Genomic DNA, 13,904 nt, shown 5'->3' on the forward strand with positions numbered 1-13,904 from the left:
CCAAGTGAAAGATAAAGGTTTCCTTCTGCCATTAAAAGGGAGGGCTTTAGTTTTAGATATATTTGGGACCAGAAAGTTTTCAGTTGCATATTAACTGAATTTGTTTAGATTTCTTTGCAGGCCAATTGGAGTACGATCGAGTTTGATGATGTCATCTGCATACATTAAGCAGTGTATATCGACTTGTACTAACTATGGAGAGAAATTCATAATTTGGGAAAAGCGCCCCGGTAGATCACTGATATAAATAGAGTATAATAAGGGGGCTAATAAGCAGTCCTGCTTCAGCCCATTCTTCGTAGGAAATGGTTTAATTACTCTGGGTTTATTATACTTATCTCCACATCGAAAATACCTTGACTATATGCATCTCATCAAGCTAGGTAGATGTAGAATTAAGAATAGTAAAGATATACTTGCCATACATACTTACCTTCATGTTATGTTGGCATTCGATATTGTGTGCCATTGAAACATAACGTGCAGCTGGGCAGTGAAATTAATTAAATGAAAGGACACTTATATAGCACATGGCTACCCGGAAGCCTCCCAGCGCTGAGTAGCCCACAGATCAAGAGCAGAGAGATTTAGGGAAACAGAAGAATTTTCAGTTGTTTTCGAAAAACAAGGTGGCTAGGTTCCCTACGGAGATGGAGCGGTAGTGCATTCCAAAGCTTGGCTGCGTTGAAGCAAATGGGAGGCACCCCGCGCCAAGGGAAGGGGGGGCCTTTAGTGGAAATTCCTGGCCTAGAGGAGCAGTTTCGTTTCCACAGGATTAGTCATGGGGAGGGTCGCATAGTAATGTGAGACACCAGGGAGGTTCATAAGCGATCCCTCCCTGAACGTGATAAAAATGCGGCTCCCAGGGGAGTAGCCCTCTTTGTCTTCCTGCCTCAGGGTGTTGCCGGAAAGGCGCAGCCGGAGAAGTTGCAGTGGACTGATAGGCCCGGCAGCGCTGGTGGCAATTCACAAGGTGAGAGGCCTCACGCATAGTGAGTAAATTAGTGTTGAGCAGTTGGAAGGGGAAAGTCCGCGGGACATTGCTGCAGGGACAGAGCAATGTTAAAGGGTGCAGGAAAGTCTGCACAACATCAAGGCACACGTGATCGATTAATGAGAAGGGGTGCACTGTGACACGGGAGCAGTGAGGTGGATAAGGGTTATGAGGACCGCGGCATGGTGCGTGAGGATTGCTGGCGCACCAGGTCGCGGGGGCTGGGGGCAACGGTGACGACTTGGTGGTGCAGGGATCGGCAAAGCCATAGACGAGGGGGCGCCTTCATGTATATGTGATGGGGGGGGCGCAGGGGAAGCGCCGCAGGCGCGTTCAAAGGTAGCGCTGCACTAAGAGCATGCAAACTCTTCAAGCGGCCGGCATGGTGATGCCGCTTACAAGTCTGTGAAAGGGCTAGGGGATGCTGCGAAGCCTAAGTTAGTGTAATGCGGAGCGTTCGTTACCGCGTGTGCTGGCAGGGGGCAGGGGCTGTCCGTGATCGGGGGATAAAGCAATCGGTGGAGGTGTAAACCATCAGGGGAGGTAGATGGGCTCTCGCGAGGGACGTCGAACACATTTTATAATAAGGAGTTGTGGTGATCTTGGCAAATGGGGGACATGAGTGTTGCAAAAGGAGCTTGACAGTTGCATTCCAAAGCTTGGCTGCCTTGAAGGAAAAAAGTCTGCCACCACTTCTGGCCCTCCTGATTCTTGAGACTTCAATTAAGTGAAGCTTGTCCGAGCGGAGATGCCTGCTCGCTTTGTAAGGGTGAATCATGATTGAAATTAATAGGGGCCTGTTGCCCTGCAGGGATTTGTGGACGATATAGAGGGCTTTAAAACGTTCTCTTTCTTTTACTGACAGCCAGTGAAGAGAGCGAAGGGCAGGTTTGACTGAGAGGTGATTTGACATTCCCAACAGAAGTCTGGTCGCCCAGTTTTGAACCGTTTGCAGTTTAGTGGTTACTGCAGTTGTGGCCCTTAAGTAAAGTGCATTTCCATAGTCTATCCTTGAGAGTATCAGAGACTGGACTAGGATTTTCTTGGCTGGGGAAGGAAGGAGAGGAAGCACTTTACTGGCCATTCTAGGCAGGCCAATACAAATGGCGACCATCTTCCTTGCTTACACCATGAGTGTCAGGTTTTGGTCTAACCAGATGGCCAGACTCTTAATTTAGGTCTTGGGCCAATGCATGCCAGCCACATGGTTCCTAGTGTTACATTTAAGAATCATGATCTCATTTTTTTCACCGTTGAGCTTCAGGTGGGACCCCCCCATCCACTTAGAAACTTCCGTTAGGCACGAATGAAGGGCAGTGCATTGAACCTTTGGGATTCACTGACAAGTAGTCGACTGCAGCATTATTGTATGGTAGTGGTGGCCACCACCAATCTTACTCGTAATTATGTGTAATTTGTGAGAAGCGTAATTCTGCATTTAGCAATATTTTCTTAGTGCAAAATGCACCCTTATGTTCAAAATGGCCTGATGATGCATATTGTGCTAAGAAAATAGCACTGAAAGCTACATGACACGAACAGCAGTAGTGAACACTGCTCTCTCTCTCTCTCTTAGTTTGTTGTTCTTGTGCTCCTGCTGCAGGATTTTTGACCCAAATGACTCAATTACTCAAGCTGGCGTAAATGTATACTTTTGGTAATTTAACAAGAGTCTTTCGTATTTACTGAAATTACTCAGTTTACTCCAGTGTAATTAAAATTTCTCACTGGCCTACATCTGTATATGGGTTTGTGTGCCGGTTCCCTGGATGTACAGCCCTATGATGCACTATCAAACAGGGTTGTAATTGGAAAGACACCATCACTTGGTGGAAATACTTGTCCATTTCTATGCGCTACATCGATCACAACATGTGTCTTTTATTACTGTTTGAGGGTCTGGGCTGAAATATTTGGTGAATACGGGGTAGTTGTATACTTTGTAGATTTTCAAGTGGAATAGTATTGATTGACTTGATTGTCAATCTCTTCTTGCTTCTGTGTATGGCTTATGTACTGTATATTTCACATTGGCATGTTATTTTGTAGAGCAAAACCTCTGAAGCACTGGCCAAACTCATTTCTCTCCAAGCAACAGAGGCTACCATTGTGACAATGGGGACAGATCATTCGATTATCAGGTACTCGTTCAGATCTTGTTTTTATATTTGTTACTTTCATATTTGTCTCATATCTGTAATATTGTAGTTTATGCAAAACGCAGTGTGTGATGGGGTAGAGGAGGGGGGTTTTGACTATTTTACTCGAGAGAGGAGGCAGCGTTGAAAAGGTGGGGATGGATTGAAGTGGGATGTAGTGTCACTTAGTTGGTCAGCCACTCCCTTGTGGGAGTGGACACACATGCACCCCCTACCCATCCATCACAGGCATTACAAGTGATGGTACCTTGTTAATTAAAATGGCTCGGATGCACATGCTTGTGGCCAGTTTAGTAAGCATTATAGGGGTGGGAGGATTTTGCGTATTCGCATTACGCAAAGCTCCGCAAAACAGTAAAAAGTCTCCGCGAGCACGCAAAAGTTCAGCGAAGACGCGGAATTGCTTGTGCCGCCCGTTTGCAATGCTTTTTTCCTGTTCGCGAACACTGTTTGCGTGCTCGGGGAGAAATATCTTGCGAACACACATTTTGAAAGTGCGAACAAGCAAAAAATTCTGCGAAGCCCCAGATCGCGGAATTGTTGGCAATTCCGCGTTCTCTGCGGAACGCGAAATTACCCAAATTATCCAAATTCCACAAGCGGAACGGAATTTACCGCCCAGGCCTAATTACGACCATGTCAATCATCTGATTTGCATGCGGACCCAGGGCCCACAACACCACATTGGTGACGAGTGGGACTGACCTTACGTGTTTGATACCAGCAGCTATGCTGTTTCTCAGGGGGTAAGAGGAGACACAGCATGAGGCACACCCTGCACCTGCTACCATCACAACTTCCCCGGGAGAGAGGGTACACCAGGTCCTCGCCGGGAAAGAGGGAGAAGAGACAGTTCATCTACAACAGCCCGATGCCCCTTCTACCATCCACCGGCAGAAAGACCATATGAATCGGCAGGCAGTGTCATGAGGAGGAGTCAGTGCCAACAAGAGAAGTTGCCCCAGACCTCCTCAAGGTATGGCAGGGCTGGTGAATGATTAGGGCCCCCCTACCTGCGGAGGCGCCTGTAAGATGCCTCGCCTGCCACCATCTGTCCCAGTGAGAAGTGCTGCGGCCAGGGCGAGAAATGTTCCGCCGTGTGAACAGAGTCTGAGGCTGCACCAACATTTCACCTGCACCAGTATTTCCAGCGTCCCCGGGAAACTGCAGCGGAAGGAAGAGGGAAGTGGCAATTGCTCTGTGTCTGCACTGCCCTGGTCCCGAGAACACACGATGACAGCCCACCAAGTGAAACGTGGCTTGCAGCACTAAAAAGCCGGCCATGGCCTGTATTTGAAGTGCCAGCACCATACCTAAGCGACTAGGCCCGGTCAAGACTAACATTGTGAGGAGGCAGCTGCCTTGCCACACCCGCAGCACGATCCTCACTGCCCCGCCTGCTGCCATCTGACAAGTAGAGGGAGGCCATGCTGGAAAGAAATTACCGCCTCTTCTTGTGCAGCGGCCCACGGCATCGGGGAAGGTGCCGCAACCAGCAAAGAGCGGCATACAGGCCGGACTGGGAACCAAAACCGGCACCGGCAAAGTGCTTGGCCGGCCCCCGCCCCCCATTCACCAAGGGGGAGGTTGGGGGTGCGACCAAGCTCTTTGCCGGGCCAGTTTTCGGCCGATTTTGCAGCTATGCTGCATAAACGGCCCTGTCACAAAAACGGCCCCCGGGGCCCAAAACCGGCCCCCCACCCTTGCCGTGCACCGGGGGATTGCCCGGAGCCCGCAACGGCCAGTCCGGCCCTGGCGGCAGATGGACTGTCACAACAATGACTCCTAACACCAGACTGGCAAGTAAGTGATTTGGGGCCATTGACTGAGCTAAAGTAAAGCCACCCTGCGTACCCCACAGCATTGAGTGTATGGGCTCCTGCTGATGCCTGCCGCACCGATCGGTCATGCTGAAAGGGGCTCTTCAAAAGAGGAAACATATTGTTGCCATCACTGTGATTTTAGTGCTTATATACTGCCGTCGGCACAGCAACGGAACGCCCCGCCCGCTGGAGTGTGAAATGTGGATCGGCCCTGCCGTGGCCAGCACAACATCCAAGTACGGCTCCAGGAATTTTTATTTGGGTGGGCCAAGGGTGTATTTGGGTGGGCCACTGCGGGCTTGATTTGTTGCATATATGTCTAGGCAGGCCTGCTTCAGGGCCCTCCTTTATCTCTTCTTAGTCTCACAAGGCCCAGTAAAACTCACGCTTTTCCAAATCTCTTTTTAATGTTATCACTCTCAAAAAGTGTTTTTTCCATGTAATGTTACTTTGATGGGAAGAGGAGGTTTCTGAGATGGGAGAATCAGGCAAGTGACACTCCTCGGGCTCCCTCTGTGCAAGCCTTCAGGGAAAATCTCTTTTCATTACTACCTCCACCTGACCACGGACTCTGCAACACACTCCCTTACAGGCTTGATTAGCCACTATTCCTCTCCAGTGCACCTTATCTCACAGATGACCTTTGGCCTCAGCCCCATATCAGGCACCATCAGGCTCCACTTTCATTTTTCCCGGTAACAACATTAGTAAAATCACCTTCATACTTAAAATATTGAATATAGCAGTAAATATAATTAGCAGGCACTTTAAAGTATGTTCCACAGTAGCCGTTATGGCCCGACTGCTAATTAAATAAACAAAAACAGAAAGGCCATGACAGTGCCGGCTTAGCACTGATGCGAAAGTCTTTTTTGGCACCGCACCAATAACCTCTTTCTCAGCAAATACCTTTACTACCACCTTCCAACATGTGGTGACGGTCTAGTGGTTGCGGGGACAGAAAGACCGTAACCGGAAGGGCGGCCATATTGCCGAGGGCGAGCCACTGCTCTGGGTGGCGCATTACGTCTCCGGCGCTCCGGAATAAATATACATCTTCCACAACCACAAGTTCTCGAGTGATTATTTCTGGCAGGATCTAACTGCGATGAATGGCGACGAGGCAGGATGCCTAAAAAACGGCGGACCCAGAGGAAAAAAAACAAAAACAACTCGACGAACCACATGTGCACTACGAGGAGTGCAGGGACATAGCACTACCGGAGCGCAGCAGCGAGGACACGCGGACACCACCGGTGAGCGCGTACAAACCTGCAGCCTGGAGAGAGGGGCGTAGCAGACGGTGGCGGCCTGGAGAGCCGAGTGGCGGGAACCAAGAAAAAAAAACGATAATAAATAAAAGGCAAGGCTCGGAAAAGCGAGGCAACAAAGGGGCAAGAGCAAGAGCGCCCCCTGCAAGGAAAAGGAGGCACATTGCAACGGGCTACACCCCGGTGGCAAAAGGAAAGTCAGCGGGCACGAAGTGGCGGTGAACGAAGCGGAGACAACCCAGACAGCGAATTCCAAATCCCAAAGCCTGCACTGGGAAGGGTTACAAGGGTGCACACACGGCCTAGGAATAGCGCTCAAACCCGGACCACAGGCTACACAATTGAGCCACCACAACAACCCAGTGAAGGCAGGCACTAAGAGGCTGGTCAAGGCCCCACGGATACAGCGGAAAGCTTAGGGGAAGGCGGAGACAAGGAAGAGGGGCAACCCTGGAATCCAGCAGGGAGTCGGGCAGTGAGGGAGACAGTTCGAGTCCCAGCAGAGCCAGTGAGGAGAGACAAGCCCCAGGTAGCCCGCCAGACAACAGTGGACAGGCCACGGGCTCCAGAGAGCCAGAGGAAGAATGGCAACACCCTCCACCTCATTGAGCGCGCTGGTGCCATTCTTGCCAAAGAGAGGAGAACCCACAATGCAGTTGGAGGATTGGAAGAGGTACTTCCAGAATTATCTGTCGGCATTAGAGGAGGAAAGTGAAGCAGCATACTCCAGTGAAAGAAAGAAAAAGATTTTGCTGCATAATTTAGGGCCGGAAGGCATTAGAGTGTATGACAACATGGTGAAAGCGACAAGACAAGCGACGGCCACTCAAGGAAGTCTGGGCATTGGTGAAGAAGGCGGAATTGTCCAAGAGATGTGCAGAAGCAGCCAGAAAGGACACGAGCAGCAAACAAACAGTATGCAGAGTGATGGTGAGCAATAAAGGAGAAAAACCAAGACAAACGGGACCGCCCAGAACCCAGTTTACGAGGAAAAAACAGCAGAGCACGGGAGCTGCACAGAAAGCAAACTGGGAAAGGAAAACAAACTGCTATCGGTGCGGCAGTGCCTCGCACGTAGGGAACGACAAAATATGCCCAGTTTTCAAAGCTAAATGTGCATACTGCGGGACATTTGGTCACTACGAGAGAGTGTGCAGGCGGAACCCCAAGGGGGCAGCAGTAAAGTACGTGGACCAGGGCAATGTGGAGGAAGAAGAAGAGCAAGGAGAAGACGAGGAAGGCGAAGAAATACTCTACATAGACGCGCAAGTACTGGACATAAACTGCAAGGCGTCCAGTAAACCGTGTTGAAGATGAACATCGGAGGAGTAATGATTGACATAGTGGCGGACTCTGGATCGCCCATCACGATTGTACAGAGAAAAGTATGGGAAGAAGAATTCCTGGGGACAATACAGAAGGAGCTGCGGACGGTAGACGTAAGGCCAGTCACATACACGTGACAAAGGATTACGATGGTTGGATATTGTCCGTTGCTGTTCGAATTCAGAGGTCGCCGAGCAGAATGTAAGCTATATGTGTCTGAAAAAGGGCCTTCGGTGCTAGGATGGAGGGACCAAGGCGATCTAGGCATCAAACTCAATCCAGGTGGAGTAGAGAAAGTTATGTCAACCGACACGGAAGAAGTCTACGAAGGAGAGGCATGGAAAAGGGAATACCCAGCAGTGTTCAGCGGGGAGATAGGACGATTGACCAAGTACACGCACATGATACACCTGAAGGAAGGAGCGATCCCGGTGAGCCACAGGGCCAGGAACATCCCGTTCAGGTGCTGCGAAGCGGTACAAGAAGAACTGGACAGGCTGGAGAGAAATGGAATCATAAAGGCGATTGAAAGCGCAGAATGGTTATCTCCCTTGGTCGTGGCGCAAAAACCCAACGGGAATGTGAGGCTGTGTGTCGACCTTCGGGAACTCAATAAAAACATTCTCGTGGACAAGTTTCCCCTCCCACGCATCAACGAAATGCTAACGAAAACCAAAGGCATAAAGTGGTTTTCCACAATGGACTTATCATCAGCATACCATCAGGTAGCATTGCACCCCACGTGTAGCCATCTCACGTCTTTCATTACACCATTTGGGTGTTACAAATTTGTGAGGATGCCATTCGGACTGGCATCAGCCGTGGCAGTATTTCAAAAGTTAATGCATAAGATGTTCCAGAAGGTGGAAGGCGTCCAGTACTTCCAGGATGATATCCTAGTAATGGGAAAGTCAAAATTAGAGCGCAACGAGAAACTGCACAAAGTACTGGAGATACTGAAGAGCAATGGACTCACAGCCGAGTGGGGGAAGTGCAAATTCGGAGATCAATCTGTGACCTACCTAGGACATGAGATTAGCGAGAAAGGGATTGAACCAAAGAGAGCCAACATGGCAGCAATAAGAGATGCACCAGTTCCAGTCAAGAAAGAAGATGTCAGGCCGTTCTTGGGGATGGACGAATTTTTTAGCAAATTCATTCCCCACTTCACCACAAAGACCCACCACATCAGACAACTCCTAAAAGAGAAAAACGGGGTCAAGTGAGACAAAGACGAGGTGTTGAAGAAAGAAATGAGCGAGGCAATACCGCTCAAAGGCTTTGATCAAACAGCGGAGTCAATACTAACTACGGATGCCAGTGACAAGGGCCTTGGGGCAGTACTGATGCAGAGGCTGAGAACGGGAGAGATATCCACTGTCTGCTTTGCATCGAGGTCCCTGGCCCCGAATGAAGAGAAATTTAGTGTGATAGAAAAAGAAATGTTGGCGGCGGTATGGGCCATGGAACGTTTTAGACAATTCCTGTGGGGAGCCAAGTTCCTGGTACGCACAGACCACAAACCTTTGATTAAAGTGCTTACCTCCAACGGACACGCACACGCAACACCTAGAATAGCGAAAATGACACTGAGATTGTTGGTTTATGTGTACGAGGTGGAGTACATACCTGGCCCAAAGAACAGGGTGGCAGACTCCTTAAGCAGAGCGGCAGCGAAGGAAGGAGTGGAGGAACAAGAACCCCCCGGATGGGAGGGATACATGGTGGCCACCATGGAGGACATGGAACAGAGCATCAGCGCGCAGGAGTGGACTGAGGCGTACAAACAGGATGAAACCCTAGTGGCGGTCAAAGGGTATGTAGTGCATGGGTGGCCAGACAAAAGACACCTGGACAGCCAGATGAGGAAAAACTGGGAGGTCCGGGAAGAACTGTCGTTGGGGGAAAATCCCATATTCCTTTTGAGAGGAGACAAAGTAATCCCTCCCCAGGTTTTGGTAGAACATTTGCTAGCAATCCGACATGAAGGCCATCAGGGGATAACAAAGACAAAAGCTTTGGCGAAACAAATGTACTGGTGGCCAGCGATAGAAGCCCAAGACGAGAAGCACGTAAGGAATTGCGAGTCATGCTCCCGAGCAGACAAGTCACAGACCTTGATTAAACCTCCATTGGGAAAATTTCCAACACCCAGCGGTCCGTGGGAAATGGTGTCCATCAACATCATCGGGCCCATCCTCAACAGAGAAGGAGTACAGAAGTATGCAATTGTAATGATAGATAGATATTCCAAATGGCCGGAGGTAGAAGTGAAAGAAACAGTGGACACTGAAGCAGTGTTAGCCTTTCTTAAAGCTATATTTGTAAAGGAAGGGATCCGCAAAGTGATAACATGCGACAATGGACCACAATTTGTGTCAGCCAAATGGGAAGCATTTATGACCAGGAATGGGATCGAGGTAAAACACACACCCATATATCACCCGGCTGGAAATGGACTGGCAGAACGGTTCAACAGAGTGATCAAGGGGACGATCAAAGCAGCGATCAGTTCCGGACAGGACTGGGAGAAAGAGCTGCTCAAAATTCTGTGGGCGTACCGCATTACCCCGGGAAGCACGGGGTACAGTCCGTTCAAGGTGTTGAGAGGAAGGGAACCGTTCACAAAGGACAACATAGCATGAAGGCACATGGTGGTGCAAAGTAAGTGGTCTCCGGCTGTGGTAAAAAGGAACATTGAGGAAGCACAGGCGACATATGCTGAACATTACAATAAACGGCGCAGTGTGCAAGGAAAGACATTGGAAAAGGGAGAATGGGTGAGGGGGAAACTAGCGATCATGAAACGGAAGGGAGAAAGCAAGTTCACCCCCCCTCTCAAAGTCATCGAGCCATACGCCCGATCAGCACTTCTCAGTGATGGCAAAGTGTGGTCGCAGGGCAGGATGGCTAGATGCAATAAAATTCTTAACTGGGAAGAGACAATGGAAGGTGAACCTCATCGCGAAGGAGATACAGAAGAACACAGTGGATAAGTCGTAGGAGAGGAAGAAGTGAAGGAGAGCAGGACATTCAATGCAGGAGATGAGAAGGACAAAGTGAAAAGAGCAGAGACTACCTTAGGAGGCGTTAGTAAAGAGAGTGACAGAAGGTGCACAGGACAAGAACGAGAAAGTACCTCTGAGGGGAGCAGGCTGGAGACTTCCCACGGGATGGGAGAAGGACAGTACGTGAAGGGGATGGAGAGAACGAGAGCAGGCAGTCATGAGAGTCCCCAAGAAATTTGAAGACTTTATCATGAGCACCAAGTAAGACTGTTAAGTTGTTTTGAATATTGTGTTAAGGGGGGAGATATGTGGTGACGGTCTAGTGGTTGCGGGGACAGGAAGACCGGAACCGGAAGGGCGGCCATATTGCCGAGGGCGAGCCACTGCTCTGGGTGGCGCATTACGTCTCCGGCACTCCAGAATAACTATACATCTTCCACAACCACAAGTTCTCGAGTGATTATTTCTGGCAGGATCTAACTGCGATACAACAGTGCCCCTCCTCCCTCCATGGCCCCCCTATTGACCTCGTCCTCAGATTCCCTCACTGTCACATGCCACATGTGCCCCTCATCTCCCCATAGCCCCTCCCCCTTATGACCTCCTCCTCAGATTCCCTCAGTGCCAGCCTCCACCAGTGCCCCTCATCTCTCTGTAGCCACTCCACCTCATGACCTCTTCCTCGGATTTCATCACTACCACCCTCCATCAGTGCCCCTCATCTCTCCCTAGCTCCACCCTCCACCCCATGACCTCTTCCTCTGATTCCCTCACTGCCAGCCTCCAACAGTGCCCCTCATCGTGCCATAGCCCCTCCCACTGCCTCCTCCTCGGGTTCCCTCACTGCCACCCTCCACCAGCGCCCCTCATCTTTAAGTAGCCCCTCTCTCATATGCATTTCATTTGTTGTATAGCGCTACTCATATCAGTGTAGTGTGTGTCAGTACTTTACACCAGACACACACATTATACAGAGACAATGAATCATAAAAGTATGTAAATCAGTCTACAGAGAATGTCACACAAACCAATGAAGATTACAAGGTGTAGGAATCGCATGTCATCCATACTGGTGGGCAGTATATTTTAAGAGGGTTTGGCCTAGGGAACACAACCTTAGGATTTAAAGAGTATTCCATGGTGGCCAGCTGTACTGATAAAAATGTATAGGTGCACAAACATACTAATTTCAGCAACATTAGAATGATGAAAGACTGGGGAGGTTCTAACTATATCATAAAGCAAAAAAAAAGTGAACTTCTAACTGTACCATCCATGTTTGTATGCAGCTCTTTGGTGACAGTTCATTGGTCACTGCCCTATGTTAGGATTGTAACTTCTGAACTCCTAGTAAAACAAGGATCTATGTGACAAAGGCAGTAACCCACTGAGCTATCCACATAAAATAATACAGTTCATCTGCATTTAAAAACTATTAACAAATGATTGCTCTCCAGAAGGATCAATAATCACCAGCCTTATCTGGGCATTTTGCATAGTCTTATTGCTGTCCTGCATAGGCCATGATAATGATAAAAACTGTTTAAATGAAGCACACACAAAATATGTGTCCTGCTGGGCCTGTGCAGATTTTAAAAAGAAAAAAATGTAGTAACACATTCTCTTACCTACTAAATTAGTCAAATTTTGTGTCATAGCCTGATGTGATAAGCTGCTGCAGGGGTCAAGAAAGGTGACTAGGAATAAACAAACTTCTTTTCTCCTGTTCTGCAGCAGGACAGTAGGCAAAGGTTACCAAAGATTACCATTGTTCAAAGAAAGGATTTGTCGCCTTTCACCATGCAGAGATGAAGGGGTGAAAAAATAAACAAAGCCTTGTTAACAATTAAATGGTCTTTAAAGACCTGTGAAGTACTCAGGTGCGGCTGCGATCATCTCTAAAACTGTCTCTGTGATTGTGTGCCCGGGAAACAGTCTCGGCCCGGGCTGACACACACCACCTGCCTTCAAGCCCTCACTACGAGGGCCAAGGCTCATGTTTGGGTGGGCCTGGCCCACCCGCCTGAGTACGAGTGCCCGTAAAGCTAAGTAGGCGGACAGAGTCCCCTGTATAAAAGCAGCGCCAACTAACCTGTGTATAGCTACTGTGAGAGTGCCGTTGGGGGACAAAGACGAACTATTTTTACCAGCCTCAATGGCACATCGAGAGTGGCTACAGTGCCACTGCGTTGTCGGCTGTCACTATACAGAGAGGCCAAGGAAGTTGTCCGCAAGAATGTGCAGCTCGAGATAAGGCCTTGGAGCACAGTCCCGCGCTAGTGCAAGCGGGTCGGATCTTGCCCCCAAAGAAACAAGTTTGTGCACTCGTAAGCGCCTGGGATAACACTGGAAATAAAGAATTACCATGCTGTGCCCCAACCTTCCTGAACACTGGCAGCTCCTATGAAGCCGCACCATAGCCCTTGTCTCGGGCACCAGGCGTACGCCAGCCAGCACAGCTTCCGCACCCACACCCACTCACTTGCCTCACCTTGAATGTTGTGCACCATGTGGTGCATGAGGAGATGCTGCAGCAGAAGCAGGGAGTCCAGCAGACTATTTTCTAGTCCTACAGCCTGCAATGAGAGCGAACACAGCGCCACCTACTGGCCATCGAGGGGTACTGCACACTGCTGAAAAGGAAAAAAAATGAACAATCTTGCCAGGAAACCGCAAGCAGCACTGCGTAGGCTGAAGTGGTCTAAAAGGGCAATTAATGCAACACTGTCCAAGAGTAGCTGAAAAAGACAAGAAGAGCTGAGAGGGAGCTGAGTTCACCACATGCCGCTGATAGCAACACACACTGCCTGTATTCCTAGAGAGGCGCCTTAGCAAGAGACTGCTGACCCCTGACCAAGCATGCCTTAGCGAACCAAATGGGAAACAAAGCACTAAGGATTAAGAGGTCCCAAGAGCCAAGCTAAACCCAAGCAGCAAAACTAAAGACAGCAAGCCCAAACACATCACATCAAGGACATCATACGCTGCACACGCACAACCCCCAGTTTGTGCTCACACCACCACAAGCGATGAAATTGCACCACACACCGCTCTGATGAACGGACATCACTGTGAGCTAGTAGATGTACCCGCAAAACATCAGAAGAGGGCGCCCACGAAGAGGACGGAATGCACAAGGTCAGAGTTGCGCAGATGGCCCCACCAACAAACCTGACAGCATGGGAAGGTGCCCAGGAGAGAGAGACCTCTCCACAGAGAAGAAGCAATGTCCAATGCAGGAGGGAGAACCTCTACATCTCCACTGTACCAGCGAAGCCCTGCAGTGGGCCAAAGACAGCACAGTGTCATCCCTCATACCGCCT

At 49.5% G+C, this 13,904-nt stretch overlaps 1 protein-coding gene across 3 annotated transcripts in view; it reads left to right on the forward strand.

Moving 5' to 3' along the window:
• ATP7B (ATPase copper transporting beta) overlaps positions 1-13,904 on the forward strand; it is a 539,299-nt gene that overhangs the window by 350,665 nt on the left and 174,730 nt on the right. For all 3 annotated transcript variants that reach the window (XM_086935040.1, XM_086935039.1, XM_086935041.1), the window contains one exon: positions 3,044-3,135. In XM_086935040.1, coding sequence (XP_086791166.1) covers positions 3,044-3,135 — 92 coding nt within the window. The remainder of the gene's footprint in view (positions 1-3,043; positions 3,136-13,904) is intronic.

The sequence above is a fragment of the Lissotriton vulgaris genome, chromosome 8 (assembly GCF_964263255.1).
Source record: "Lissotriton vulgaris chromosome 8, aLisVul1.2, whole genome shotgun sequence".
Taxonomy (NCBI): Eukaryota; Metazoa; Chordata; class Amphibia; order Caudata; family Salamandridae; genus Lissotriton; species Lissotriton vulgaris.